The 27,940-nt window shown below is 38.8% G+C and overlaps 1 protein-coding gene across 1 annotated transcript in view; it reads right to left on the reverse strand.

The window, feature by feature from the left end:
* The window catches only part of LOC136864246 (probable maltase), a 141,346-nt gene that overhangs the window by 66,366 nt on the left and 47,040 nt on the right, over positions 1-27,940 (reverse strand). The window contains exons 6-7 of the mRNA XM_067140987.2: positions 21,671-21,866; positions 6,995-7,190 (exon numbers count right to left, since the gene is read on the reverse strand). Of these exons, the coding sequence (XP_066997088.2) occupies positions 6,995-7,190; positions 21,671-21,866 (392 nt within the window). The remainder of the gene's footprint in view (positions 1-6,994; positions 7,191-21,670; positions 21,867-27,940) is intronic.

A 27,940-nucleotide genomic window follows, 5' to 3' on the forward strand; every position in this document is an offset into this window, starting at 1 on the left:
ATGTTGTTATACCTATTCCCAAGAAAGCCGGTGCTGACCGGTGTGAAAACTACTGCACCATTAGTTTAGTATCTCATGCCTGTAAAATTTTAACACGTATTATTTACAGAAGAATGGAAAAACAAGTCGAAGCTGAGTTGGTAGAAGATCAATTTGGCTTCAGAAGAAATGTAGGAACACATGAAGCAATCCTAAGTCTGATCTTAGAGGGTCGAATAATCAAGAAGGACAAGCCCACGTACATGGCATTCGTAGATCTAGAAAAGGCATTCGATAATGTTGATTGGACCAAGATATTTACGATTCTGAAGGTGATTGGGATCAGATACCGAGAACGAAGAATTATCTACAATCTGTATAAAAATCAGTCTGCAGTGATAAGAATCGAGGGCTTTGAAAAAGAAGCAGCAATCCAGAAAGGAGTGAGGCAAGGCTGCAGTTTGTCCTCCCCCTCCTCTTCAATGTTTACATAGAACAGGCAGTAAAGGAAATCAAAGAGGAATTTGGAAAGGGAATCACAGTCCAAGGAGAAGAAATCAACACCTTGAGATTTGCCGATGTTATTTTATCTGAGACTGCAGAGGACCTCGAGAAGTTGCTGAATGGTATGGACGAAGTCTTGGGTAAGGAGTACAAGATGAAAATAAATAAGTCCAAAACAAAAGTAATGGAGTGCAGACGAACGAAGGCAGGTGATGCAGGAAATACTAGATTAGGAAATGAAGTCTTAAAGGAAGTAGATGAATATTGTTACTTGGGTAGTAAAATAACTAAAGATGGCAGAAGTAAGGACATAAGATGCAGACTAGCACAAACAAGGAAGAGCTTTCTTAAGAAAAGAAATTTGCTCACTTCAAACATTGATATAGGAATTAGAAAGATGTTCCTGAAGAATTTCGTGTGGAGCGTGGCATTTTATGGAAGTGAAACATGGACGATAACTAGCTCAGAAAGAAAAAGAATAGAAGCTTTTGAAATGTGGTGTTACAGAAGAATGCTGAAAGTGAGATGGATAGATCGAATCACGAATGAAGAGATATTGAATCAGATTGGTGAGAGGAGATCGATTTGGCTAAATTTGACAAGAAGAAGAGATAGAATGATAGGACACATCTTAAGACACCCAGGACTTGTGCAGTTGGTTTTTGAGGGAAGTGTAGGTGGCAAGAACAGTAGGAGTAGACCAAGGTATGAATATGACAAGCAGATTAGAGCAGATGTAGGATGCAATAGTTACGTAGAGATGAAAAGGTTAGCACATGATAGGATGGCATGGAGAGCTGCATCAAACCAGTATATGGACTGATGACGCAAACAACAACAACAACTTTAACTTTCCCCTAAAACATGCAATTCAAACCCAGATGAAAGAAAGTGAAAAATGTGATGTCATGGTTGCATTAACTGCAGTTCCGAGTTCAGCATACTGTATTTGCTAAATACTGTTTTGAGTTGTTGTGGACCACAACAAACGATGTACAAAGGACACTAGGAAAGTTTTGCAATGTGAGTGAACGCTGTAGACTTTTTTTAAATAATTTCTACCACACTCAATACACTTCTCCATACGTCGAAACCAGTCACTGAACCAACTCTGCCACCTTTCTTCGGTTACATTTTCACACTCTTGACCCCATGCTGCCAGAAGCTCCTCGTCGGGTGCAAAACGCCGCCCTTTTAGCTTCATCTTCACTTCTGGGAAGAGTACGGAAGTCCCATGGGGCAAGATCAGGACTGTATGGAGGGTGATCAAGCAAAGTCAACCCTGATCTGGCAAGAAAATCCATTGTCACATTAGCACGATGTGCTGGAGCATTGTTGTGATACAAGAGCCAACTGTTGAGCCGTGCCCTTGGACAGAGCTGTTTGAGAGCCTGGATGACCTGAGGCAGACAAGTCTCACTGTACCCCTTCACAGTAACTGACCTTTGTGTTTCTAGCACAACCCGAGTCAGGATGCCCCGTTTAGTGAAGAATACTGCAATCATCCTTTTCTTCACTAACCTTGACTTTCGCACAGTCACAGGAGTACCCTCATCTTCAAACAGCCACGCCTTGTTCTGGGTTTTTGTTGGGACATCATTATAATAATAAAGCCAAGTTTCGTCACCTGTACCGATGCTATTGACGTTATGCGAAGTCCCATTTTCAGTTTTAGCATTTTTCGGCACCATTTCACTCGATGTGGCCTTTGTTCCTCTTGAACAAAGGGAACAAACCTTTCTAACATGGTCGTGTAGAATTGAAGGAATAGCTGAGGCAGCGATGTGGAGGGTCTCTTCTACCTGCCGATATGTCAACCGCCTCTCTTGCTGCAATATTTTCCTCACAGCTTCAATGTTTTCCTCAGTCACTGATTCAGACGATCGCCCAGAACGAGGATCATCTTCAAACCCAAAATTTCTCCTCTAGAACTCTTTGTACCAGCAGAAAATTGTTGTCCGATGTGAACAGTCTTTCCCCAGCACAGGAGTCATTTCCTCCAGGCACTGGTCAACAGTTAATCCACGAGCAAAACTGTAGCGGATAATTGCGCGACATTCACCTTTAGACCACACTGACATTTTAACATGTTTTCAATCCCACTATTTGGTAACAACTGGTGTGAAGGTCGCGCCTTGCTGCCTTCTAGACCAGTTTTCACCCCTCTTTTCATCCCTCACCATAACAGGGGTGTCCAGCCAACCGTTTTTCGTATTGCAAAACTTTCCTAGTGCCCTTTGTAGATGGCGAGCGCGTATTGTCTCATTACAACACAGTGGTTACAGACAGACGGTGCAATTTGAAAAAAGCAATGCCGAAGTACTGACAATGCTTTCGTTTGAACAATGAATTTGTATTGTGTGTGAACCAAGGACAATAACTGCACTTCATAAACTTGGAATCGTTAAAAATAATACCATGCGATTTTTTTAACTTTGTAAATACATGCTAATTGTGGAAAAAAAGATGCTAATTTTGGAATAAATATAAGCCAATTTTGGAAAAAATGGATGCTAATTTTTCAGGTCGCTACCAATAAGATACTACAATACACTACAATAATTTTAAACTACGTTCAGACATATCCTAATTACAATATGTTATTACTAAGCACAAACAGAAATGAAAATTGCAAGTTTATCATTCACAAGAACTACTCAAACATTATCAACAAAGCTAAATGCGTTATTATTATTAGTTTTATTTTATCTTACTATGCTCTAAGATACACACACGAAGATACACACGAGTATAGAAGGCACGATACCATCTAATTCACTGTATCTACACTACAATATTTTCAACTGAAATGTGGTTATATGATTTTTACAGCTGGTGGATTATTATTTTCCCTACTACGCAAGACGGAGAATAAAAGTTTCCTCAAATGCTGAAAAATAAGAGGTTTTCCAGAATAATTTCTAAAAAAAAAAAAATCTTTCTGACAAAACTACGCCAGGGTTTTGAATTACAATATTAATGGGATATAGGAATTTGGTTAACTTATTAACTTTTACTCTATGAATAAACGAAGGTCCGAAGTACAAAGTACGCTGAGGACTAGAACTACAAATGATCAAAATACAGTAATCAGCTGATTCTAGTAATTATTTACTCAATTACCGTATATTCCTTGATCTCGTCGGAATGTAGCCATCATCAACAATCCAAAGACTGCTGAGTAATTCTCCTGTGAAATACAGTGTATTCCCTTTAACTTCTTGTTTTTTAAATAGAATGTTACAGGTGTATAATTTTATTTAGGGCCAGTTCTACCATCTGCTGGTAAAGTGGCTGCCAGCTGCCCGAGAGGTAAACTACCTGGGGGTGTAAACGGCCGGTACTTTGCCTTGCGTGCAACCACCTCCGCGCAAGCGCTGGATAGCTACCCAGAGCTAGACACCGATATACGGAGTTGGCTAGACTGATTTTCAGCGGCTTCTCACCTTCGAGTGTGGTGCCATCTATCGTCAGATGTATGAAGCTCATTTCGACTGTCTTATTTTCCTGTGCTTGCATCTGTTGATTATCATCAAAAAGCCTAAAAAGGGGAGTCTTACGAGTATGGTCAACAATTTATGTCAAGCTTTCGTGATTTTAATCTATGAGCTTCAAAATCAATACCTAATTGGGATTAAGATCTCGAAATTACATTTTCTTACGCCAGTTATAACTTGTCATGTAAGGCAGCGTTTATGGAAAGAATTCTCGTACTAGATTGGTCAAGTCGCTCGCTCCGTAATAGAAGGTACGCAGGTTTTCATCGTCTTTCTAATTTACATTATAAAATTTAATTTTGTTCCCTGCCATTGTTCTGAACTCTTTTTTACGTGCTTCCATATACGTATATACACCCACATTTCCTTACGGACTTATTGCCTTTGAACATTCTATCTGCAGGCTTCTGTGAATTGATTTAAGTATCTCCACGCTCTATTTGCAACTAGCTCTGTGATGTCTAGTTCCACATGCTTCCATTTATTGATAATGCATTCCATTCTAATGTTTAACTTTATGAAGATAAAATTGGAAGATACCGTAAATGTAAAGCATTAATCGGGGTAAATATCCATTCATAGGAAGAGGAATTCGGAAATGGAACAGTTTCCAATTTCTTCAAAACCATTTACAAGAAGATTATATAAACAACTGATAGGGAATCTGCTACCTGGGCGACAGTCCTATATGCTATATTAATTGCAACATCCCTTTCTATAAGTAGCGCACACATAAAGCATTTTCCTAGTAAGCATAATATTGTTAAACATTTCAATGAAATATATTATTAACAAAAGAACGTATATAAAGAGACATACAGATTAATACAACGCTAATAATGAAAATAAGAATGATTCGTCACAACTGCAAATCTAGTATTATGAACTGAGCGCGTTAGACATTACGCTACGAGTAAGCATGAGGTAATTGGGATACATAGGACGAAGTTATACCTGGTGTCTGAAAACTAAGAAAGTAGAAAATTAAATCCCATTTCAAATTATTTCCAAATAGGTTTTGATTTTATATCCTTTTAGTGCTTCTTTGCAAAAGCTTGAAACTACTCTATCACTACAATAATGCAAGATCACTCTCAATAGGCAACCATTCACAAGCACAGGTATGTATGTTTTCGACTACTAAGAGGCAAAAGTACACCAATTTATTTGCAAACTGTGAATGAGTACGTATGCTTCGTACACTTTAAAGAGCAGAAGAGAAAAATTCATGCTAGAAATTAAAATATTCCGACTAGAATGGACACTAATAATGTAGAGTTTGAGGATCTGTGAACAAGCTGAATTTATGGATACAGGTAATTGAAAACTTATTTGGAGTATTTGATAATTTTTCATTTGTGTGTTATGCATTTCAACAATCAATTAATATAAGCAATACAAATAATACTCCAAATCTGAGTAAATATGAAATGGCACATGTGCCATATTTGCACTGACACTGGATGAATTGAAAAATCGTTTTTATTGTAAGTAGTAACACAATTTACACTGCAACGTTTAATTCTATGCTAAGTTTAACATAATATAATATTTAAGCGGGTTTAGGTTGGCAAAAACTTTTTTAAAGAAAAATTTTACTGAAAATGATTCCCCACAATGCAGGAATTTCTTGTTTATGACCTCCCTACTTAACGGGTTAATTATTGAGATGTTTATAGCAAAATTTTTGATGGTTTTATCTCATTCCCAACTTTTTGGTTTTCCCGTATTGTACATTTCTTTTTCATGGTCCCTCCATAAACTGCTAATCAAGATCCCACTGTACCTCTAATTCAAGTGCTCACTATGAGCAGAAGGGTGCACCCAATGGGAACTGGACGAGGGAAAGGGGTTATTATTTATTATTATTATTATTATTATTATTATTATTATTATTATTATTAAGAAGGGCACACATACTGTATTTTCCATCCACCACAAATCAGTTTGAAATGAAATGGCATATTCTGCTCTCTGCTTTGCGAGTTGCCTGGAGTAAATCAAACATCGTACCCCCCACCTTTCTTCCCACTTGGACATGTACAGTATATATTTGCTGTGAATGGAAGACCAAACCACCTCATGATGCTTCTGGTTGATCAAGACATCACAGTATGTTATTACTGCATTGTGTGACATCAGAGGCATGTGCCTTCTCAAATGTGTCATGAGACTTGTCAGCATAATCTCATGAAGTATGAACTTTATATTATAAGCTATAAATTTCATTTTTGTTCCATATTAATGTGAAGTTATATGAAATTGACAATATATCAAGTAAATGATATTAAGTATGAACTAATGTAATATCATTTACTTGATGTATTGAAAACGTGAACACTTGTCAATTTTTCTTATTAGTATGAACTTCTCAAAACATGCACTCATTTACCACCCCTTCATATCTTTAAAAATACTCATTTAGGATATGATGTGACCTATCTGAACCAACCTAACCCTGCTACTTTCATTGCTTTCCAGTGTACCAGACCCTAACCAGACTAATAGTAACCATAAATAGTCTTTACGAGTGGGGGCTATGGCCCAATGGAGGCTTTATAACTGATGATTCTTTTTCAGACTGCAGTTGGTGCATTTGTTAGATCGGGAGCAGCAGTCAGTAGGCTGTGCGGAGAACAGCGGAGTAAGAAGGGAGTGGAAGGTGGCATGACGTTAACGACCGTACAACGAAAACTACTGTAAACATTTGGAAACAAGTGATAAAATATCTTGCTGTTTTAATCCAAACAGACTTTATATATTATATTATATAAATCGGAAATATTACTATGGGCAGCATGCGATGTGATCGAGAGCCACAGGTTTGACACCCTAGCTGTAGTATGCAGGCAAAGTTATCTAAACATCCATTAATTTGACTGAATTCAAACATGGTGAGGTAAACAGGGCACCTCTCCAAATTTAATTCATGAAACAGGGGGGGGAATAAACTTATGACACAGTAGATGTAAACATGTAAGTAAATCAGAAGAAAACTTCTCAATTTCACAAACCTGCATTAGTAGAATTTTCCCATGAAAAAGGAGATCTGGCAAAATTAACTTCAGTGTCGTCATTATCTTTCATTCCAAGTTCTTCACCATAGTATGTTACAGGTGTTCCCTGCATAAGCATAACCACCATGTTCAGACCATCCACAACTTCAGGAGAGAATCTTGATGCCACACGAGACGTGTTGAAATTACCAAGCTGAATAAAAAAGACAATTAATTAAAATTGTGGGTACCAAATTCTATAATTAAGACAAGCTTTCATCATGAAAGGAGAAAGTATTACTTATAACTGATGTTAGAATTATACCATATAATATACCCCTGTATTATTACCTCACTAATGACTTTTGTAGAAGATATGCAAGAACATACCAGAAAACTTACATATCGTACATACACAAATAAACCCCGCCATTTACTAACCCCCATACCCTAATTTAGAACAGGAAATTTTGTCAAGTTTATTTTGTGTGTGTGTGTGTGTGTGTGTGTGTGTGTGTGTGTGTGTGTGTGTGTGTGTGTAGCCTTGTAAAATATTCAAAAACGTAAATACTACAAAACAATAATTATAAAATTATTAAGCAATTTGTTGCATCGTATACTTGGCTGAATGGTCAGCGCAGGGGCCCTCATTTCAGACGTTTCATTCCCAACTGGGTTGTAGATTACGAAGGTAATCCCAAAAATAAATAGACATGTTCATTTCTACAATGGTTACAACATTTTACAGCTTGAACATTTAGGTATTCTTCTACACAATTACCATTTCGGTCGATGCATTTTTGTAGACATTGTGACAGTTTTTGTATGCCCATGTCATACCAGATCGCCACCATGCTGTTCAGGAAGTGTGGTCTTCAGTCAGCATGCGTGGCACCCATCCTGCGCACACCTTCTGGTATTTCAACTTTTCCGTTAAAATTCAGCGAGCGGTGCTTCGGCAAACCTCAGGAACCGAAGTGCAGAGATCATCCAGGGTGATTCGCCGATCTTCACGCATGATTTGCTCAACCTTCATGACCATCGACGGAAATTGATGGTCTCCCGTTCCTTGGTTCGTCAATTGTCGATGGATTTCAATCAATTCAGTACCTATTGCGTTCAAAAACCAAATAACTGCGCGCACTTCACACTTGGCGGCAACATCCAACGGGAGCTCCATTCTCAATGGCTGCCAAGCAAAGTCTGAGTGCCTCAGTGTGGCGTCCACATGTTTATATGCGAGCGTGGGAAACATTCTTCACAATATTGCGAGCAACAGCCACACGAACAGAGTTCTGTATTTATAAAAAAAAATAGGAGACCTTATTTTTGGGATTACCCTTGTATAATCGTGCAAGGTTAACTCCCCTGGCTTAGGGAACTGGGTGTTTATCCCAATACTTTCCTTTTCATATACACGCAACCAATCAACCTCAACAGTGGGGCTGGCGTCAGGAAGGGCATCAGCCATAAAGAAGCCAAATCCATACATGCGACACAGTTTGCACTTACAACCGCAAAATGGTGTGGGGAAAGCGGTGTAAGCAGAAAGATCATTCCTCGCGTCGTAAGCTCCTTATTGTATACTCCAGCAATATTTCAAAATATACTGGTGTCCAGTCTGCAATACAAATTTGCAAGAGTACATACAAATTTCACTGGTGCAAATCGATAACAAATCTGTGGAATTTTGCTCTATTTTCTTCATAATCTGCTGGGAGATGTTTTACAATGTTTTGTTTCCTTGCAAAAACTGAAGTCATTTAGGTCAAACACACACGAGACATCCATGGTTAGTCTTACACCCTGTACTTAACTTTAGAATCAAAACATGTCCCTTATGATGGCACATTCAAAGTGTGTCTTTTCAGTCACATTTTCGCATACCCTGTTTTCGATTTCCCTAAAGTTAACCTTTTTTTTGTCAGCAAAATGACCGGCGGTTACTGTATGTTCAAGAGGCAAGGATTATTCTTCCTCCAAATCACGTACCTTACCTCAACTCTCGTCCCCCATCATACTTACTTCCAGCAGCATAATTACAAATTTGCACTGCCTCTTCAATAACATGGAGCTTTTCTTTAGCCGTGAGCAAACTATAATGAGAAGTCACACCAGTCATCCTGAACATATGCTACTATTTAAACGGACATGGTGCAAATGCATACCTGCCAACTTTCAGAAATCAAAACTAGGAAGATTTTTTAATTCTTGGATTTCATCCAGTATATTGCGGCAAAGTTTCGATGAAAAAAGAACATACAACGCATCCTTATCTACAGTTACAAGGTGAATTGACCATTAAATTTAAAAACAAACTAAGAAAACAAAAATGGTTACAAAAAATGCAAAAAACATGGAGCTAAATGCACTATAGTTTCCTTTATTAGACTATAACCACTCACCCACCCCTGGTGCAACAGCCCCGAAGGGCCATGGCCTACCAAGCAAAATAAAGCATCAAATAAATACGCTTGAAAATAAGGTTGCGTAAATTACACAAGCACACAATTTATCCTAGGGGAAGAGTATTGACCGTACTGAAGTTTATATTGGTCAAAAATAGGAAAAAGTAAAAATAAATTGGAAAATTGGAAGAAGAGTTAAAAAAACAAAATTTCTGGGTAATTCGGAAGGGTTGGCAGGTATGCATATGACTCAATATGCACGCAAGACACCTCTCAGTTGTGACAGGAACAGAGTTGGCAAGAGAGTGGACTGAAAAATACCAACTTCCGGATTTCTGAATTTCAAGAACACTGAACCAACCTTGATGCAAATAATACTCGCAGCCCGACATCACTATACCGGGTAAGTTAGCCATGCCTGATGTTTCTGCTTTTAGGCATCCCAACGAACGTCAGTCGGGCGATGGTCGATTTTCCTTTGCCATATACCAAGCAACAGTCTCCTTTAAAGCACTTACTGCGTCATCACTGCACGACTTTTGCAAAAACACGTATGCGAATGTTATTTATACAATACATAAAACTGTCATACGGTTATGTAAAATGTACGTGATAATTATAAGCTTTCGATTGGTTATGAAATTATTGCTGAAAGCGACGGCATAAAGACAGAAAAAATGTAAGAGTTTGTGAAGCAGGACGTAGTTTTACACCAAGTAAGCTTTCTGATAAACTGGAGGCAACGGTCACCGTGGTGTAGTGGACTAACCACAGACGTGTTGACACATGTTGCGTTGGTCGGTGGATTTGAATCCCACAAGCGATAAATATTCTTATTCACATATTAAACACTGAGGATCAAATAAAAGGCCACTCGTGCCACATTCGACCAACAACATGCATGTTGAATGTGTAGTGGCCTGACACTTGGTGTAGCCTAGCAGCCCTGATCATTTCTTCGCTATATATTCAACAGATGAGTATGTTGATATGCTCCTCACCTACGGTGAAGCAAGACAGAATGCACAATGCCTGCACCAGGAAAGATTTCCACACAGACAACCAAATGCAAATACGCTTAGGAGGGTGGAGCAACGTTTGCGCATAACTTCCTCACTTTCCCGAATAGGTCCTGTTAGAGAGGCACCCGTTACGCCCGGTGAAACTGCTGAGATGGTTTTGGACACTTTCCGGGAGAATCCTCACGTAACAGGCCAACAACAGCCAGTCGTCTATGGTAAAGATATTGCATTCCAGTCTTTTTCATCCATATCACCTGCAACTACATCAAGAACTCCACAGAGGAGATTTTGAAACTCTCAATTTCTGTGCGTGGATAATGGTGCAAGTGGCAAATGATCCAGTGTTTGTACCTCATTTTATTTTCGGACGAGGCACGATTTCATAATAATGGCTCTGTGAATCGGCATAATATGCACTACTGAAGTGTTGAAATCCCCACTGGGTAAGGCAGGCTGCATTTCGGGCACGATGGGGAAGTAAATGTCTGGTGTGTTACACTGGGTGATCACCTAATTGGACCATACATCTTCGAGGATCATTTGACAGGAGCCCAATACCTACACTTTCTTCAAGACCAATTACGAATGCTGCTAGAGGATGTGCCCCTGGGTGAGAGTTTAAGCATGTGGTATCAACACGACGGAGCTCCCCCTCACACGTCAGCAGATGTTCGCAACTACCTGAATGTTACACATCCCGATAGATGGATAGGAAGGGGAGGACCTGTCACCTCTCCTGCTAGATTGCCCGATTTGATGCCACTGGACTTCTTCCTATGGGGCTATTTGAAGGATGTAGTGTACGCTCAGCAGCTGGAAAATCCTCAAAGCCATCGAAACCTTATTACGGAAGCTTGTGAATCCGTAACACCTAATATGCTACAAAGAGCCCGAATGGCAGGTCAATGGCGTGCTGAAACGTGCATTACTGCAGAAGGCCATCTATTCGAACACTTACTGTGCTAACAGGCTGCTGCTCAGTCAAGCGGATTCAAACCCCCAAACATTCTATCCTTGTCCGGCCCTGCTTATAAAACAATGCCCTAGAACAGTGACAAAATAAATAGATAAACAAATAAATTAATTAATTTAATAGCCCACGAAGTGAGGGCATTCGTATACATTGGCTCTGTGGATGATTCTCAAAATACAAACTGCGAATCAAATTTAGAGTGGCAGAAGTTTTCCACAGTATGACTGCACAGTTCAGTGCACAAACATTGTCAAGGACGCGTGTGTTTGTCTGGCATAAAAAGTTCAAGGAAGGACGAGAACATGTGGAAAATCAGCAACACTGTCACTGTCCTCAGACCAGCATTAAAAACGAAGACATTTGTTTGGTTGAAGATGACAATGATGATTGACGGGCGAGAGTATCAGAAATTGCAGAACAAGTCTGAATCAGTTATAGGAGCTGTCAAGCAATCATCACAAACGACCTACAGTTTCGCAAAGTGTGTTCAAGATGGGTCCCTCCCCTTTTTGACCGAAAATCTGAAGTTGAGACGTTTGGAGATCTGTCAAGGCTTCACAGTAGTGTTCGTGAGCCTCCTGTTCCACCACAGACTCTCCAAGACCTCAAACATGCTCTCATTGAAGAAAGGGACCTGACACCGCAACGTGACCTCCCTCGACTTAAACGGAGCATGCCACGTAGGTGCCAAGCTGTGATACATGCTCATGGAGGACATACACCATACTGAAGCTCTCCAACTGTGATAGAAATGCACCCTGGAGGATTTCTCACTTTGTTTTCACCTCTATTTGGACATTCAGTTTGTGTTCTGAAAATGAACGCAAATCCATCAATGCTCTTTTGTATACTTCAACGGTAAGGAATAAACGTTTAGTTGGTAATATACCTGGGTGTGAGGTATTATTTTGTGGAGTATGGCATACGTTTTTTAAAAAAAAATTACGGGAACATGTTTTTGAACAGTGTATCTGGAATTGATATAAATGCTATTGTTTCAAATTTATACCGGGCGGTCAGAAACAACATGAACCAAGAACGAGTGTTTACGGGTTGGTCATACTGATGAATAATATGAAAAAATTGTTAAGATCTCTCACGCTGTTGTCATTTTATTAGATGCATAAGTTAGCTAATCACACAGCTCTGCGTGCGAATTCAAATTGGATTAGCAAGCCAGTGTTGGTGAATTTGCACATGGCTTAAGAATGGCTTGAGAGCAACAATGGAAGAAAATACTTTGCATGGATAGGGATTTGAATATGGACCTCCAAGCTGACAGGATAGTGCCCTAACAAGTACGCTATGGTAAAACCGGCTTACAGCCGTGATGCATTTGAGTTGGACACTGATTTCTCGGCATGTCACTCTTGTCGACATTAAGCTACGTGCAAATTTTGCAACACAACCTTGCAGAGCCCATTTAAATTTACCTGCGAAGCAATCCGATTGGCTAACTTCAGCAACTGATAAAATGACCATAGCACAAGGCATCAAATTTTATTTTTCAACTTGTTCATCAGTATGACTAACCCTCTAATGCTCATATACCTGGTTTCTGTTTCTGACCACCCTGTATGTTGTAACTGGTGATAAATTACCCAACTATGGGGTTACTCATAATCAAATAATACAGTGCTTACAGAAACTGCATCTTATGCACTTCCGAAACAACAAGCATTCAGCAAGTGTCTTGAGCTTGTTTTGAGGAAAATTGTTTTATTGAAATCAGGTTCAGCTGATGTAAGATATATTAAATCTGGAACTTTATTTAGTTCATTAAAGTATTTTTTTTTTTTTAATTTATGAAGAGGAAACCCCCTCCACCAGCTCTGTACTTTTAAATGGCAACAAAAATTGAAGTGCCCTGTCAACGTTCAAGTTACCCAATTGCCACAGTTAAGTTTTAGGGAGGAAGGTGGTCTGAGATTGCTCTTGGTAAACTGTCAAGAGTGTAGTAAATAAACAATTGAAATTCGGTACATTGATGTGGTGATAGGAGTGGAATTGTGGTTGAGAGAAGGGGTGGGTAATAAGAGAACATTTCCAGTAGGTTATACAGTCTATCGTAGAGACCAAGGATATAAAATGGGAAGGTTGGAGGAGGAGGGGTTGTTTATTTTGGTGAAAGAAACTTATTGCTCACATGAATGGTTTACCGATGAAAGCGATGAAATATTAGGGATAAAATTAGTTTGTGATAATATGACGGAGGTGGGAATTATAGGAACATACAGGCCTGGAAAAGAGACATGGAAATATTTGAGAAAATAATAGATTATACTCATAAAAACAACAACAATAACAATAATAATAATAATAATAATAATAATAATAATAATATGGTAATAATTGGGGGAGATCTAAACTTGCCTGAAGTTGAATGGAATGGAGCTGCAAGTGAAACCCGTGAACTGAAACTGGCAAATAAGTTACTTTGGGAGGGAGGATTTGCATAAGTAGTACAAGAACCAACTCGTCTCAATAACTTGCTACATGTATTCTTGGTTAAATCATGGCAAATTATTGTTAAAACTGAGGTCATTGAAGGAATAGGTGACCATAAGGCTGTAATAATGGATGTTGGACTGGTACAAAAAAAGGCTAAATAAGAGGGTCACACAAGACAAGAAATTGTACAGAAAAACTAAAGTTGATGAATTTGGGACTTTCCTTAAATAACAATTCAGTTGTTGGATAATTGAAGGGAGTAATGTGGATACATTTTGGGCAAAATTTAAAGGAATCATTTGCAAAGGAGAGAAGAGATTTGTACCTGTTAAGAGGTAAAATGACCTCAGACCCTGTTTATTATACAAGAGACACTAGAAAACAGCTAATAAGGGAATAGAGTGAAAAAGGAAGCAAAAGAGAATTATATGAATGGCATACTTCAAGGATAATGGAAAAAAGCTGTATTCACATATTATGAATCAAAAAGGAAAAGTAATCCAAATTCCCATAATGGTAGGAGAAGTGTGTGAACACTTTTTAACAGATCTTGAGAATGCAAATCTATTTAGTAGGGAATTCAGAAATTCAGTAGAAGATTGTTATGAGTTGGAAACAGAATATAGAGGGAGAGACACATACAGAAACAAAAAGCTTCTCATTCACAAATGAGGATATTTTCAGAGAAATCCAACTGCTTCAGCAAGGCAAAGCAGCAGGGAGTGAGTGGGGAGATATTAAAGAAAATGGGGTAGTACACAGTGCCTTATTTAAAATTTCTCCTTGACTATGTCATAAATAATAGTGTAATACCAAAGGAATGGAAGGAATCTATAATACCAATTTTATAAAGGAAAGGGTGGTAAAAGGAAACCTGAGAACTACAGACCAATCAGCCTGACCAGTGTAGTAAGTAAAATACTGGAGAGCTTAATAATAGCTAAGTACATCAGAGGTGTATGTGATTATAAAAATTGGTTCATGAGGAGCCAGTATGGATTTCAAAATAAATTTTCTTGTGAGGCACAACTGGTGGGGTTTCAGCAGTACAAATCAGATCAGTTGGATTCAGGAGGCCAGTTAGATTGCACAGCCATAGACCTTTCCAAAGCCTTTGACAGGGTGGAACATGGAATATTCTTAAGGAAATTGGAAGGAATAGAATTGAACACAAGGGTTATACGTTGGATAAGAGCATTTCTAAATTCAAGGGTTCAGAATGTCAAAGTAGGAAATAATGTATCAGGAAGAGAAAGTTTGGAAGGGAATTGCACAGGCTAGTATAATCAGTCCATTACTTTTCTTAATATACACAAACGATTTAGGGAACAATGTAACATCAAAAATAAGATTGTATGCAGATGACAAATGTTTATAGGGAATTTTTTTTTTTTTTTTGCTAGGGACTTTACGTCGCACCGACACAGATAGGTCTTATGGCGACGATGGGATAGGAAAGGCCTAGGAGTTGGAAGGAAGCGGCCGTGGCCTTAATTAAGGTACAGCCCCAGCATTTGCCTGGTGTGAAAATGGGAAACCACGGAAAACCATTTTCAGGCTGCCGATAGTGGGATTCGAACCTACTATCTCCCGGATATAGGGAAATAAATTACATCGAGGATTGTTCAGAATGACAAAGGGACCTGTACAGTATCCAACAATGGGTTGAAGAGAATAATATGAAGGTTAATGGAGGCAAACCAACATTTACAAACAGGAGCTATTTAAATATACTTTGGATGAGGTAATTATCCCAAAAGATGGCAAGTGCAAATACTTAGGTGTGAGATATGAAAGTAATTTGCACTGGAAGGGTCATGTTGATGGCATTGTTGGGAAAGCATGTCATAATGAGGCTACTTAAAGGATGCAACAAAGAATTAAAAGAGAAAAGTTACTTAAGTATGGTTCGTGCATTATTGGAATATGCAAACAGTGTTTGGGATCCTCATCCGGAATAACTAATAAAAGAAATAGATTGTGTGCAGAGGAAAGCAGCAAGATTTGTAACAGGGGATTTCAGGAGAAAAGTAGTGTATCAGAAACGTTAAGAGAAACTTGGGTGGGGAAACTTTAAGAGAAGGGAAAAAACTAGACTTACAGTATTATATAAAGCCCATACAGGAGGAAGCATGGGGAGAAATGCCTGAGAGGCTTCAGTTGGAAAATAATTATATTGGCAGGGCTGACCACAAGTATAAAATTAGAAGGGATTTCAGGAGAAGCGATTGGGGTAAATTTTCAGTCACTGGGAAGGGCGTGAAGGAGTGGAACAGTTTACCAAAGGTAGTGTTTGATCCTTGTCCAAAATCTGTACAGATATTCAAGAAGAGAATAAACAGCAACGGAGAAAAGAAATGTTAGAGGGCATTCGACCAGTGCACGTTATTGTAAATAAAAAAATTTTGTGAATAAATTAAATCAATCTGCTAGTCTATGGAGATTGGACAGCCGAAGTAGGGGACTGCCTGCAGGGGTTATGTACAGTGGGGATTTCCAGGACCCTGGGACCGCTATGGTAGCTGCGAAGGCCCTGGCAAAAGGGGCTCTGGTTAAGACGCAGCAGGTCGTTATGTTACTTAGGTTCCAGAATAGGTAAAAAGTAAATGCAATGTATATTTTAATTTTATAGCAGTTGTGTAGTATTATTTGAAGTAATTCCTCGTACTGTATATGAATTGACTATGTAAGTACACGAGATATAAGTAGAATACAGTAAACAATATAAACTTACTGAGGATGAGCTGTGTGTTTAATAGAAAAAATTGTTAGTGTGAATTGTATAATACTTTATTCTAGGAAAATGTCTTCTGTTGTCGATTTAAAATGTAGTGCATGTTGATAATGTATTTTAGTGTACCATTTGCCACAGAGGTAGACACCTCCTTTGCAAATGAATTGATTTTGATTTGAAGTTATCTTATTCTGCACTGATGTCTCCCCAAAAGTTAAGAAATTTCTCCTTGAATTTCCTTTTGAAAGTAGAATTAGTTGAGACGTCCATTAATTTCTCTTTTTCATTGACTGATACCATGCCCTCCTTGGAAATCATCATCATTTTCATTTCCCCTTGTCCAGCTCCTGCCTGTTGATTTTACTTCACCACTGCCTCTCCTTCCATCACTCCTCAGTGTATTTCAATCCAGTCTTTTTCTTATACTGTTCTTGCAGAGTTCATCCATCTTGCTCTGTGGCTCCTCTTTGCCCTCTTCCTTTTATCTTAGCCTCCAACACTTGTTTTGGTATCACTATCCCTCCATCCTCATAACTTGTCTAAGCCATTGCAATTTATTCTTCTCCAGCCTATTACTCAAGTTTTCTACCCATATCTCTTCCCTGACCTCAACATTAGTTACTCTCCTTGTCTTCCCTACCACATTCCTCTGGAACTTCCACCTCACTGGTCTGAATTTTACTCTCATTTCTTGCTGTCAAAGTCACTGTTGCAAACATTAATATAGGAGTATAGTACTTCTTGTACATTATCTCTTTACATTTCACTGGAACTTCTCTGTTCAACACCAGGTTCCTTACATTCTAGTAAAACTTATTTCCCACTTGTGCCCTTCTGCTGACCCCCTTATGCAACCTTGCATCTCACAATATTTCACTTCCCAAATATTTGAAGTATTCAACAACCTAAAAGTTTTGTCCCCTAATACTGTACTATTCCTTCTTTTTCTCCTCGTGCCATCACCACTGTTTTGCCCTTCGCCACAGTGATTTTCATACCATATTTCTCAATATTGTCACTTAAAGCCTAATTGGAAATATTCTTAAAAATACTGCCAATCCAACTGTTCTCTTCTCCAGGTCTTGGAGAGTCATTTTTCGAAAGACGATTTTAGACCTCCCAATTTTCTCAGTCATACAGTTGTTCTCTGTTCCAAATATTTCAGATTGGCCTCTTTCAATATATGACCTCCAAAAAAAAAAAATCAATCTTTTTAATCATAGATTAAATTCTGTCTGAAATATTGGGGATCATTGCCAAGCTATTTTGAAATGCCTCGTTTAGATTGTTTATTTGTAAGGAAATCTCAGATTTGCAAGAGCCTGTAGCCAATCATTGTCATCCAACACAAAGCAAACTGGAAAAGGACAATCTTTAAAGAAAACCTGGACCTGACATCTAAGTTTGAATAATCTGGTTAGAACCCTCCAATGAGAGAGCCAACTTATTAATGAATGAAGAAGCTGGGAGGAATGAAGGCTCTCCACACAGTTCTTTGAAAATGCTTGAGTTTGTACATTTTGACTACATAAAATTTACCACTTTAATGGCTCCATCATCAAGAACTGCTTGTAACTCATTAGGAAGGAGAGTTGCTGCCAGGTTTTACCTATGGATGCAAAAGTGTCTGCAGGTTACATCGAGTGCTACTTTCATAACCACCGCCGTCTCCATCCTCCTATACTGCCTGATTTATGCGAGACTTTTTGCGAATAGGCTGCGACAAAATTTCTCCGCTAGATGGCAGTCATAGACGCACAATGTTCCAAACTTATTCTAATGACAACAGTGTACAGAACAATACGCAGTATGGTCATAGTTCACTGAAGCTCGTAAATTACATTAGTAATATTATATATTGGCAATATTACCTGTATGAAGTTGCAGTTGGCCTCTTCATGCCACAATTTAAAGATTGTTCTGGACGAAGGCTTGTAGTGGTCCAGTACATTTTGTGTTCTTCCCAACGCGTCAGTTAATAGAGGTCTTACCAACTTGGTTAGGATATTATCACTAACAGTTTGCTGACGTTCTTTGACCTCGCACTGTAACAAAACACATTCCGAAAGGGAGGACGTTGCAAGTCCTTGTGTTACGCTTGTACATTTGAAGGACTTCGACAATAGGGCACAGCAGCTTAAACTAACTCCTGCAAATTTTTCACCAGAGCAACAAAACAAGGTTTTGGGTAGCGAACTCCTCCTCTGTCCTGATGCATAATCAGTTCCATTTAGCAGTGTTGAAGCTCTAGGCAGTGAGATGTTGCTGATGCAAATGTCACACTCCATCCTCTCTTCAACAACACGAACCAAGTACCCGCAAATTAAGATTTGATTTCCTGTTTCTAGTTCGGTTGGGAAATTATCATCTGGATATTTGAGGTTGTTCAAAATGTCTAAACATGAAGCAGTTTGTTTTGTGATTCTCAGTCACAATTCTTATCACAAGGAATCCACTATCCTCCACGGCTTTAATCACCTGGTGAAAAAAAAATCCGCAGCCTGTTTCCAGTCATTCAACCGGGTCACGAATGGAATGAATTAAGCCCCCATCTAGCAGCAAGGATAGGAATTGTGCCAGTGCCGAAGCCTGTCTCACTCCTCTGTGGCAATGTTTAATGAATGACAGATGAAAGGAAATGATATTCAGGAGAGTTGCTGGAATGAAATGACAGGGAAAGCCTGATTACCCAAAGAAAAACCTGTCCCGCCTCAGCTTTGTCCAGTACAAATTTCACATGCAGTGACCGGGATTTGAACCACTGAACCCAGCAGTGAGAGGCCAGCACGCTGCCATTTGAGCCACGGAGGCTCCATCACCTTCTGAAATAAGGTGCAAAGGCACAGATGCGAGAGTAATCTGAGGATATCCAATTACTTCCTTTATTAGGTCCTTGCCTAGATAAAGCCGACAGCCGCTTTCCTCTTAATTCCCTTGAAGACAGTATTTCATGGAGTGTTATCTTTTCTGGCTGCGAACCACCTTGCCGAGATTGGAGAAACTGTACACAACAGTTCAATATTTCGGGGAAAGAATCCGAAGTTTTAGTTCTACAAATATATATATAGCTTGCACAAACGGAAAGAAACAAGTACACCTTAAAATCACTTCTGAAATATAAATAAGCATAACATGATTAGTCCATTTCACAGTTCTATACGAAATATATCTTGTACAAACAGAAGTGACCAGACACGTTTACTCATTGTATGAAATAACTCGGCTTTTCACACACATTCTATACACAAATAACACAGTGCCACACCCGCACTGACAGCGAAGATTGTGTGTCTACTACTGCACTCTCAAGGAGACTAAGAAATATTGGTATTCCCACCTTCCTGTGTTAAACTAGTGGCATAGAGCAGGCAGAATAAGACGATGGCGGTGTTCATAACAAAGCCCATTAGTGCATAGTCCGCAACAATTATATCAGCTAATACCTTTCACTTTGAAATAGGAATCAATAGCATTAAATGCATATTCACTCCTGGTGCGTTCTAACAAGGGATGACAAAGCAGAGGATTTTCTTTAGGTTCATTGTCTTTCACAAGTATCCAAATAACAATCAGAACAGGAAAATTGTGCTTTCATCAACTTGAACAGCACAGAATTTACCATTTTTTAATTCTACCTATAATGGTCTTCTGAATATCGGACATATTTGAAAGAGGAATAGTATTAATTCTGTGTGTATGTTGTTCTCCAACCATACAACGAACATCATTAATATAAGGATATATTACTTTAAGTTCTGAACTATAGTATGTTGCTTACCACTTCTAGCAATACGATACCCAACGCGATAGGAGGCTTCAACTGGGTCTTTGTTGACTGACAAGTAAGATGCCGTATTATTGACGAGTTGTTTTGCTTGGTACAGAAAAAAAAATTCCTTGTTTGCATAGGTTTGTAAATACCGTAAGAGTAACAAAGGTTTCATGTTGTTGTTCGATTAACAGTTCACTACACAATGGACCTTAGGACAATACATCTCCTGTTTATGAAACCCCGTACTTCAGGTATTCATCAAAATATTTTCAACCTTTACCCATTTGAAGAACTGAAGGCCCTGTCGCTTCATTCTTCTGCAATGAGACACTGAATATTTCCTGTGAAGTTCCTTCCAGCTGATAACTTTCTACATCTACCTCTACAAGTTTCGTGTTTTTCACTGTCCCAGTTTCCAACCACTGATCCATATAAAATTAATGAAAGAACTGGAACATAAAACTTACGCTTATGATAACACCAGTTCAAATACAAGATACGTAATTGCTCCATTTCATCTGAATATTCAATCACAAACAAGACTGACAACTCTTATCCGTGGAAAGTCACTAATAAGCAGAGCTGAGATGAAGAGTCAGAGAAGTTACTCGTGCGCACTGCAGAAGCGAGTCTCCCAATATCAATGATCACTGAGATTTCTAGAAATTAAATACTGAAGTAATCATGCAACACGACATTGAAATTTTTTTCCTTGGGGTAGTTTTTTTTTTTTTGTGGTATAACATTTAAGGTTTCTGGCGATGCAAGGTTGGGAAAAGGCTCGGATTGGGAAAGTAGCTGCCATGGCTTTAAGGTACAGTCTCAGCATTTGCCAGCTGCGAGACACTGAATTAATTTAACTTGTACTGTATTTTGTCTTATGGACTTATGGTGTTGATTATGAAATCTATTTCTCCCCCTCCAGTGTACATTTTTCTTTGCATAGCCCTAAAAACTATGATGCATACCTTAGGTTGGGAACCACTGATTTAACTGAACAATAACTGTGTCTGAGATAGGTCCAGTTGCTTCATACATATTCAACCTTCATCAACACGACCCAATTTTGCTCCAATAAGCTCTTCAATTAAGAGTGGACAATCTAGTTGTTTGTAACTGATTTCTTTGGGACTGTAATCTGTTAGCACTCAATGTGAAAGTTCAAACCACCTTAAACATTTAATTAGAAACAAAGATTGACATGATCTGTTCTGTGCCACTGATAATTTTGACGTAACTCTTCAAATTTAACGGAAACCAGTACAGTATATCAGACATAACAAAAGTGCAAGTCACTGTATCAAAGAGATTTAAAATCCATTTCCATAACATACCTCCCAATATCGCCGAACAGAATTTGGCACTGTCCGATCATCACGCCATTTTTCAATAGCATTGTATAAATCATCTGCTGTGAAGGTAGCCTGAAGAGATGAGAATATATCTGTGTACCTTACAACATCAACAATGGAATTGTTTCCGTAGTTTCGAAGAAGAGGATCCTTGAAGGAATGTGTCACCGAGAACATTCTGTAAAAATAATATCAGTAGCTTAAATATGCAATTCAAAGAGTACACAGATAGTAATACATTAAATAATTATCAAGTTCCAAAACAAAAATAAGATTAATTTATGATACACAAGAAAAGCTTCAAAACCAAGGTTAACCCCTCAGCACCGACCTCTATACGTGGTATAGACCCCATTTTCTTCCGTAGCCGCCGACCTCTATACGTGGTATAGACCCATACATGGTTTCGCATTTACGGCTATAGCGCGAAGAGTTTTGGTGTTATGGATATGCAAATTGTTTTGTTTCCAAGAAGACATTTTCGGGTTTATCAGTGTTCTAAATAAGAATTGAAAATCGTTAAAGTGTAGTTGCTTTTGCAAGGATAAGTATTTGTCAATTATGTCTGAGCACCAATCCCTGCTTTTTTAATAGTCCGTTTGCTTCATTCATTCCCACAGAATAAAATAAAGAAATGATGATCTGAGAAGTTTGTCTTTTCGTGTGATGTTCTTTGCTCTAATTTTGTATTAAGAGTGCGGTTTATTTATTATATTTGTCTTTATTTCTTAGCTTGTAGTCTTTTCGTAACTCTCCACGAGTGCTCTGTGTAGGCATCAGTTAGTGCTGCTTTCTGTCATACGACACGAGAAGCACTTGTGCATGGTATATATCTCGTTTGAAAGATTATGTATCGACCTTTTAATCTGAAATATGTATGGAGTTGGTTTGATTCGTCATAAATGTTATTCCCCTCATTCAGTTTCGTCCTGCCGCTTTCGGTCCCGCTGCAGCTTCATCAGCTTGTGTGACGCACCGCGCTCAATGGCTAGCTCCTGCTGAGAGTAACATGCTTGAAATATAGTATAATTCAAATGAAAGTTTAGTCGGAAGTAGCAGTGGCAGTATTAGCAGTAGTGATAATGAAATAGGTGATGTGGCTGTGGCCGATGCAGTGGTAAATAATGAGAGTGACGATGAGGAGGAACCAGTACTTGGAAATTTCGTGTAGGAGAATATAGATACGCATACATGTCAAAGGGAAGTTTTCAACAGTGAATTATGATTCCTAGATTCTCCAATAATATTTAGACAAGTCACAGGGACAAACATTCAGCAGTTATCTTATCAGTTTGAGCTGATGGAAGGTTTGTTTACGTAGTACAAAATACGCTTCTCGGGCGGGAAACGAAATATTCAAGGCCGGCGCGCATCAGATAATACAGTACCAAGGTTGCAGGAAATACGTTTTATCAGGAAATTAGCACCCATGAGTGAGAAATCCAAACCTCAGAGACGTATCGCGTGTTCAAAACACGGTGAAAAGAAGACGTCGGTGTACTGCTGCCAGGAGTGTGCCTTGGGTCTCTGTCTCGAAGAGTGCTTCGAACTCTATCACTCGGAACTAAATTACTAAGGAAATGTGAAACAATTATGTAATTATCTTCATGTACATATAGTTCTACCATAAGGAATTCCAAATTTCGTGAATATCGGGCCACTCTGATACTAGTAGTAACGCTTTAAGTGAATCAATGTATTCCAGTCGCGCGTAGTTGAAATCTCATCCGGCCGCGGGATAGGAAGCTCTTTAAACGGCTGCGACGCTGAGGGGTTAAGTAGTTTTCTTTTCCATCACTACTTACAGGTATAAAAAATAAATTAAAAATCAAGAATAGTTAAACATTTTATAAAAGTTGTTCAAATGTAGGAATACATTAGTACAAAAAGTCAATATTACCATTTTATTGTACTTTTTCAATTAAATATATTTTACAAGTTTCAAAGGCATTTTGTCAAAGCAATTTCATCAAATTGTGTTCATACTTCCAGCAGTTTTGGAGTAAATTAAAATTTTATTAAAATTTTTTGTTTACAGCATTTCAACACTGTTACATTTAGAAGCATGTACTACCAAGATTTGCAGTAAATCATGTTCTCTAACATCTCTAGCATATTCCAGATTAATAATGATGCAAGCTGCTAAATCTCATCTTTCAATAGTATTTCAACCAGACTATGATGACTAAAATCCCCATTCCAGAAACAATGTAGCACAGATCCGTCAACATGTGAGCATGCATTGTCCTGCATCATAGGATATGAACTTCATGGTTCTGATACGTATTGAATTGTAATCACAATATAATTATTCAATTGTCCTGCATCACGTTGTCCCCATATCGCCACCAAAATCTGGTGATGAACTATGTAGCCACTCACTCAGGCGTGTCCAGTCCTAACTCTCTAAGCAAAGGCTAAATTTTAACACTAATACAGATTTTGGGGAACATATGTACACAGGTGAAGCGATTTACTAAAATAATGAGCAACAGTTGGTGAAAACACATTCTTAACTTATTCAAAATATCTACAAAACAAAATCCTGAATCCAGTAACTCTCAATCAAAACTGTGTTTGTAAAAGTCCGGAGTGCTTTACTGCAATCAACATGGAAGTTACCTCTAAATTCTTAGCTTTAACATACGTGGTGTTTAGTTTTAATCGAAGTGAACTTTTATTTTATTTCTCGCCAAACACATGAGTAGCTAATTTCATATCCACAAAACATTGTGGTGAAATCCTAACCGATCTCTACATGAATATTTAGGGGATTACTAATAACTAAACTCTAATATTTGGTTAAATGAATTACATTAAGTTACTTAATACACGCAACGCATTATCTTAAAATCACATATAGAATCTCTCACGTGGATTTCAATTCACCACGGACACAAGTTATTTACAACAGAAATTTGTGACAGGTTTTGTAGAGAAAGAAAAAAATAAAATGTGTTGTATTTGGACCGTTTTGTAGAGAAAGAAAAGAGAAAAGGTGTTGCATTTTGACACGTAACTATGGCTAAATTGTAAAGGGTTATCATTATTGTTAGGTGATATTCTGGAACATTGTGAAATCGTCGTGACTTGGACTTTCGGAACGGAGGGTATCTACCGTTGTGATTCTAGAAGCCATGTTCTGGTAGTGTACTAGTTTCATAAGATGGAAAGTTCTCGATAAATATTTCGGTTGGAGAAAATAACAGGTGTTTTGACTGGTGGATCTGAGTGGTGAGAGGTAAGCTTCTGCGGCCTGATTGGTTACCTGGTGATCGGACCGGGGTCAGCCTAGGTCTCCTTAAGAGAGCGAGGCAAGATTTCATGGTCTTTTCGGGTCTCATCAGTCTAGCAAGCGGACACACTTCAGCGATCCTCCCATGTGGATGGGCCTGCCTTGGGGTAAGCGCTGTTGGTTTAATTTCCATCATAATTTAAATTGGAATTCAATGTTTCCTTTTCTTTTTGCATAGGAGTTTACCCCTATTGTCCTGACTCACCACTCTATTATTAATATGCCTTGGCTATTCAGCTGGGCCCCACTGTTTGATTTTGAAGGCAATTCCCATCTTCTTTGCTTTGGTAACTGTGTAATTAATCAAATTGAATTTCAATATGTAACCGGGTTCCAGTTACATGACAAGATAAAAGAATAAAGCTTAAATTACACAGAATTTGGATACGTTTAAGACAAACCAAAACACCAAATAGACTGCATCAAAAAATTAAACATCAGGTTGGGCAACGTGATGACTAAGGAAGGATGTGGAGCAGGTGTGGGAACACTACCAGGGCCATGGGGACACGTAGGTTGCGGATTTTAAAAAAATTCAACGGTGATCCCTTGAACTGATAATATTTTTTCCAAAATAAACATTACAAACAAAATTCAAGTTAGCATAGGCCAAAACATACGAGTACAGGAGTAATTTCCAAGGGCTATTCCCTAAAGTCAAATAGGCTAACCAAAAGATACTTTACGGAATATAACCTTCAGAATACAATGATTAAAGGTAATAGGAACCACATGATATTAAAATAATGCATAATGGAGACAAGAGGGGAAACGAGAAATACTAAAACTTGATACAAGGGCTACCTGAACTTACTCCCAACCAAAAACACTTCTGGTGTGGGGTCGAGGAACAACTAGCATACATCAGTGACACAAAAGTCACGGGAGGCAACCCGAGGGAAATGAAATTTATTAATTAATTACACAGTTACCAAAGCAAAGAAGATGGGAATTGCCTCCAAAATCAAATAGTGGTGTTGAGCTGAATAGCTAAGGCATCTTAATAATAGAGTGGCGAATCAGAGTGGTAGGGATTAACTCCTATGTGAAAAGAAAAGGAAACATTGAATTTAAATTACAGCACTTACCCCAAGGCAGGCCATCCCGGATGGGAAGATCGCCGGATCACCAGGTAAACAATCAGGCTGCAGAAGCTTATCTCTCGCCATCCAGATCCACCAATCAAAACCCCTGTTATTTTCTCCAACCGAAATATTTATCGAGAACTTTCCAGCTTACGAGAAACTAGTACACTACTAGAACATACTCCTAGAATCGCCAAGGGCAAACAACTCCTGTTCCGAAAGTCCAAATCACGTTTTCACAATATTCCAGAATATCACCTAACAATAATGATAACCCTTTATAATTTAGCCATAGTTACATGTCTAAATGCAACACATTTTTCTCTTTTCTTTCTCTATGAATAGACCAAATACAACACACTATTTTCTTCTACAAAACCTGTCACAAAATTAAATTGTCAAATAATACATAAGTACTCACAAGAACTAAAAACATGTCAGTCTCACGTACAGACCAAAATACACCACACACACTCGGCCATCAAACACTCCTCGCCTGTCATGCATGGCGACGATGATTAACACTGATATGAACCTGGAATATACCCTTCCTGGGTCTCAAACTCCGAAAACATTCCCTCGCACTGCCTATTTTTCGATGGGATCACGTTCGCTAAACTTATTAAATGATGAATGAAAACCTACAACCTGTTTTCCAGTCAATGACCGGGTCAAGGATGGGATGAATGAAGCCCCCACCTTGCGCCGAGGATAGGAATTGTGCCGGTTGCCAAGGCCTGTCGCACTCCTCTAGGGCAATGATTAATGACTGACAGATAAAATGAAATGACAGTGGAGTGTGTTGCTAGAATGAAAGATGACAGGGAAAACCAGAGTACCCAGAGAAAACCCTGTCCTGCCTTCATTTGTCCAAAACAAATCTCACATGGAGTGACCGGGATTTGAACCACGGTATCCATAGGTGAGAGGCCGGCACGCTGCTGCTTGAGCCACGGAGGCTTCTTATTAAATGATGATGCGGACAATTACTACGCATAGGCCTACATTTATAACAATCCTTGGGATTTTAATTATTACCTCGCTAGACAATATCCTAGTCCTGATGGCATTACTCACTAGGAGATCACAAATGCTCCCTACTCCCATTACTTCATTTCTTCTTCTTCTTCACTGCCTGAATTTCCTTACAGATCTGATCAATGGCCCGCTACTCACAACTGATTACCATATCATCAATGGCAGTGAAGTAGTTGAAACTACTCATAATCTCCATCTACTCCTGTATAGTTTTCCAGCACCCAGACTCTTCATCACCAACATCCATAACAATGCTGTTGGTACCACCACCGAAGCCTGCTTTCTTGAAGCAATTTGCTATTACTACAGGCTCCACTGAATCCCACAATGAGGCAATGAAATGCATTGTGTCCAAAAGAGATTGTTTGTAGATGGGTTTGCCTGCTTCCATGTGTAGCAGCATACGGCACACAACTGATTTTCGGCACCTCTGCTTCAATACCTTAAGGATTCCTTGGTCCATGGGCTGTAGTACTGATGTATTTATTGGAAAAAATTCTTTGATGTTCCTTAAATGGGGCCACTCCTTGGGATGAGCCAGGCAGTGGTCCACAAACACCACAATCTTCCTGTTCTGGGTCTCCATTTTCGCATCTGATGACTGCATATACTCTTCAAACAGCGAACGTGTCATCCAAGCTGACTTGTTGCTGGTGTACTTGCACGGTAAAGTCCTGACATTTTTTTAAAACAACGTTGCTTCCTAGACTTCCCAATCATCAGTTGAGGTAGTTTTTCAGTTCCCTCCATATTAGCACCATCCAATACCGTAACTCAACTTTACTTAATTTTACCTGTGGCAAGATTCTCCCTTCAAAACTAGAGACTTATCCA

Source organism: Anabrus simplex, chromosome 2 (assembly GCF_040414725.1).
Source record: "Anabrus simplex isolate iqAnaSimp1 chromosome 2, ASM4041472v1, whole genome shotgun sequence".
NCBI classification, from domain to species: Eukaryota; Metazoa; Arthropoda; class Insecta; order Orthoptera; family Tettigoniidae; genus Anabrus; species Anabrus simplex.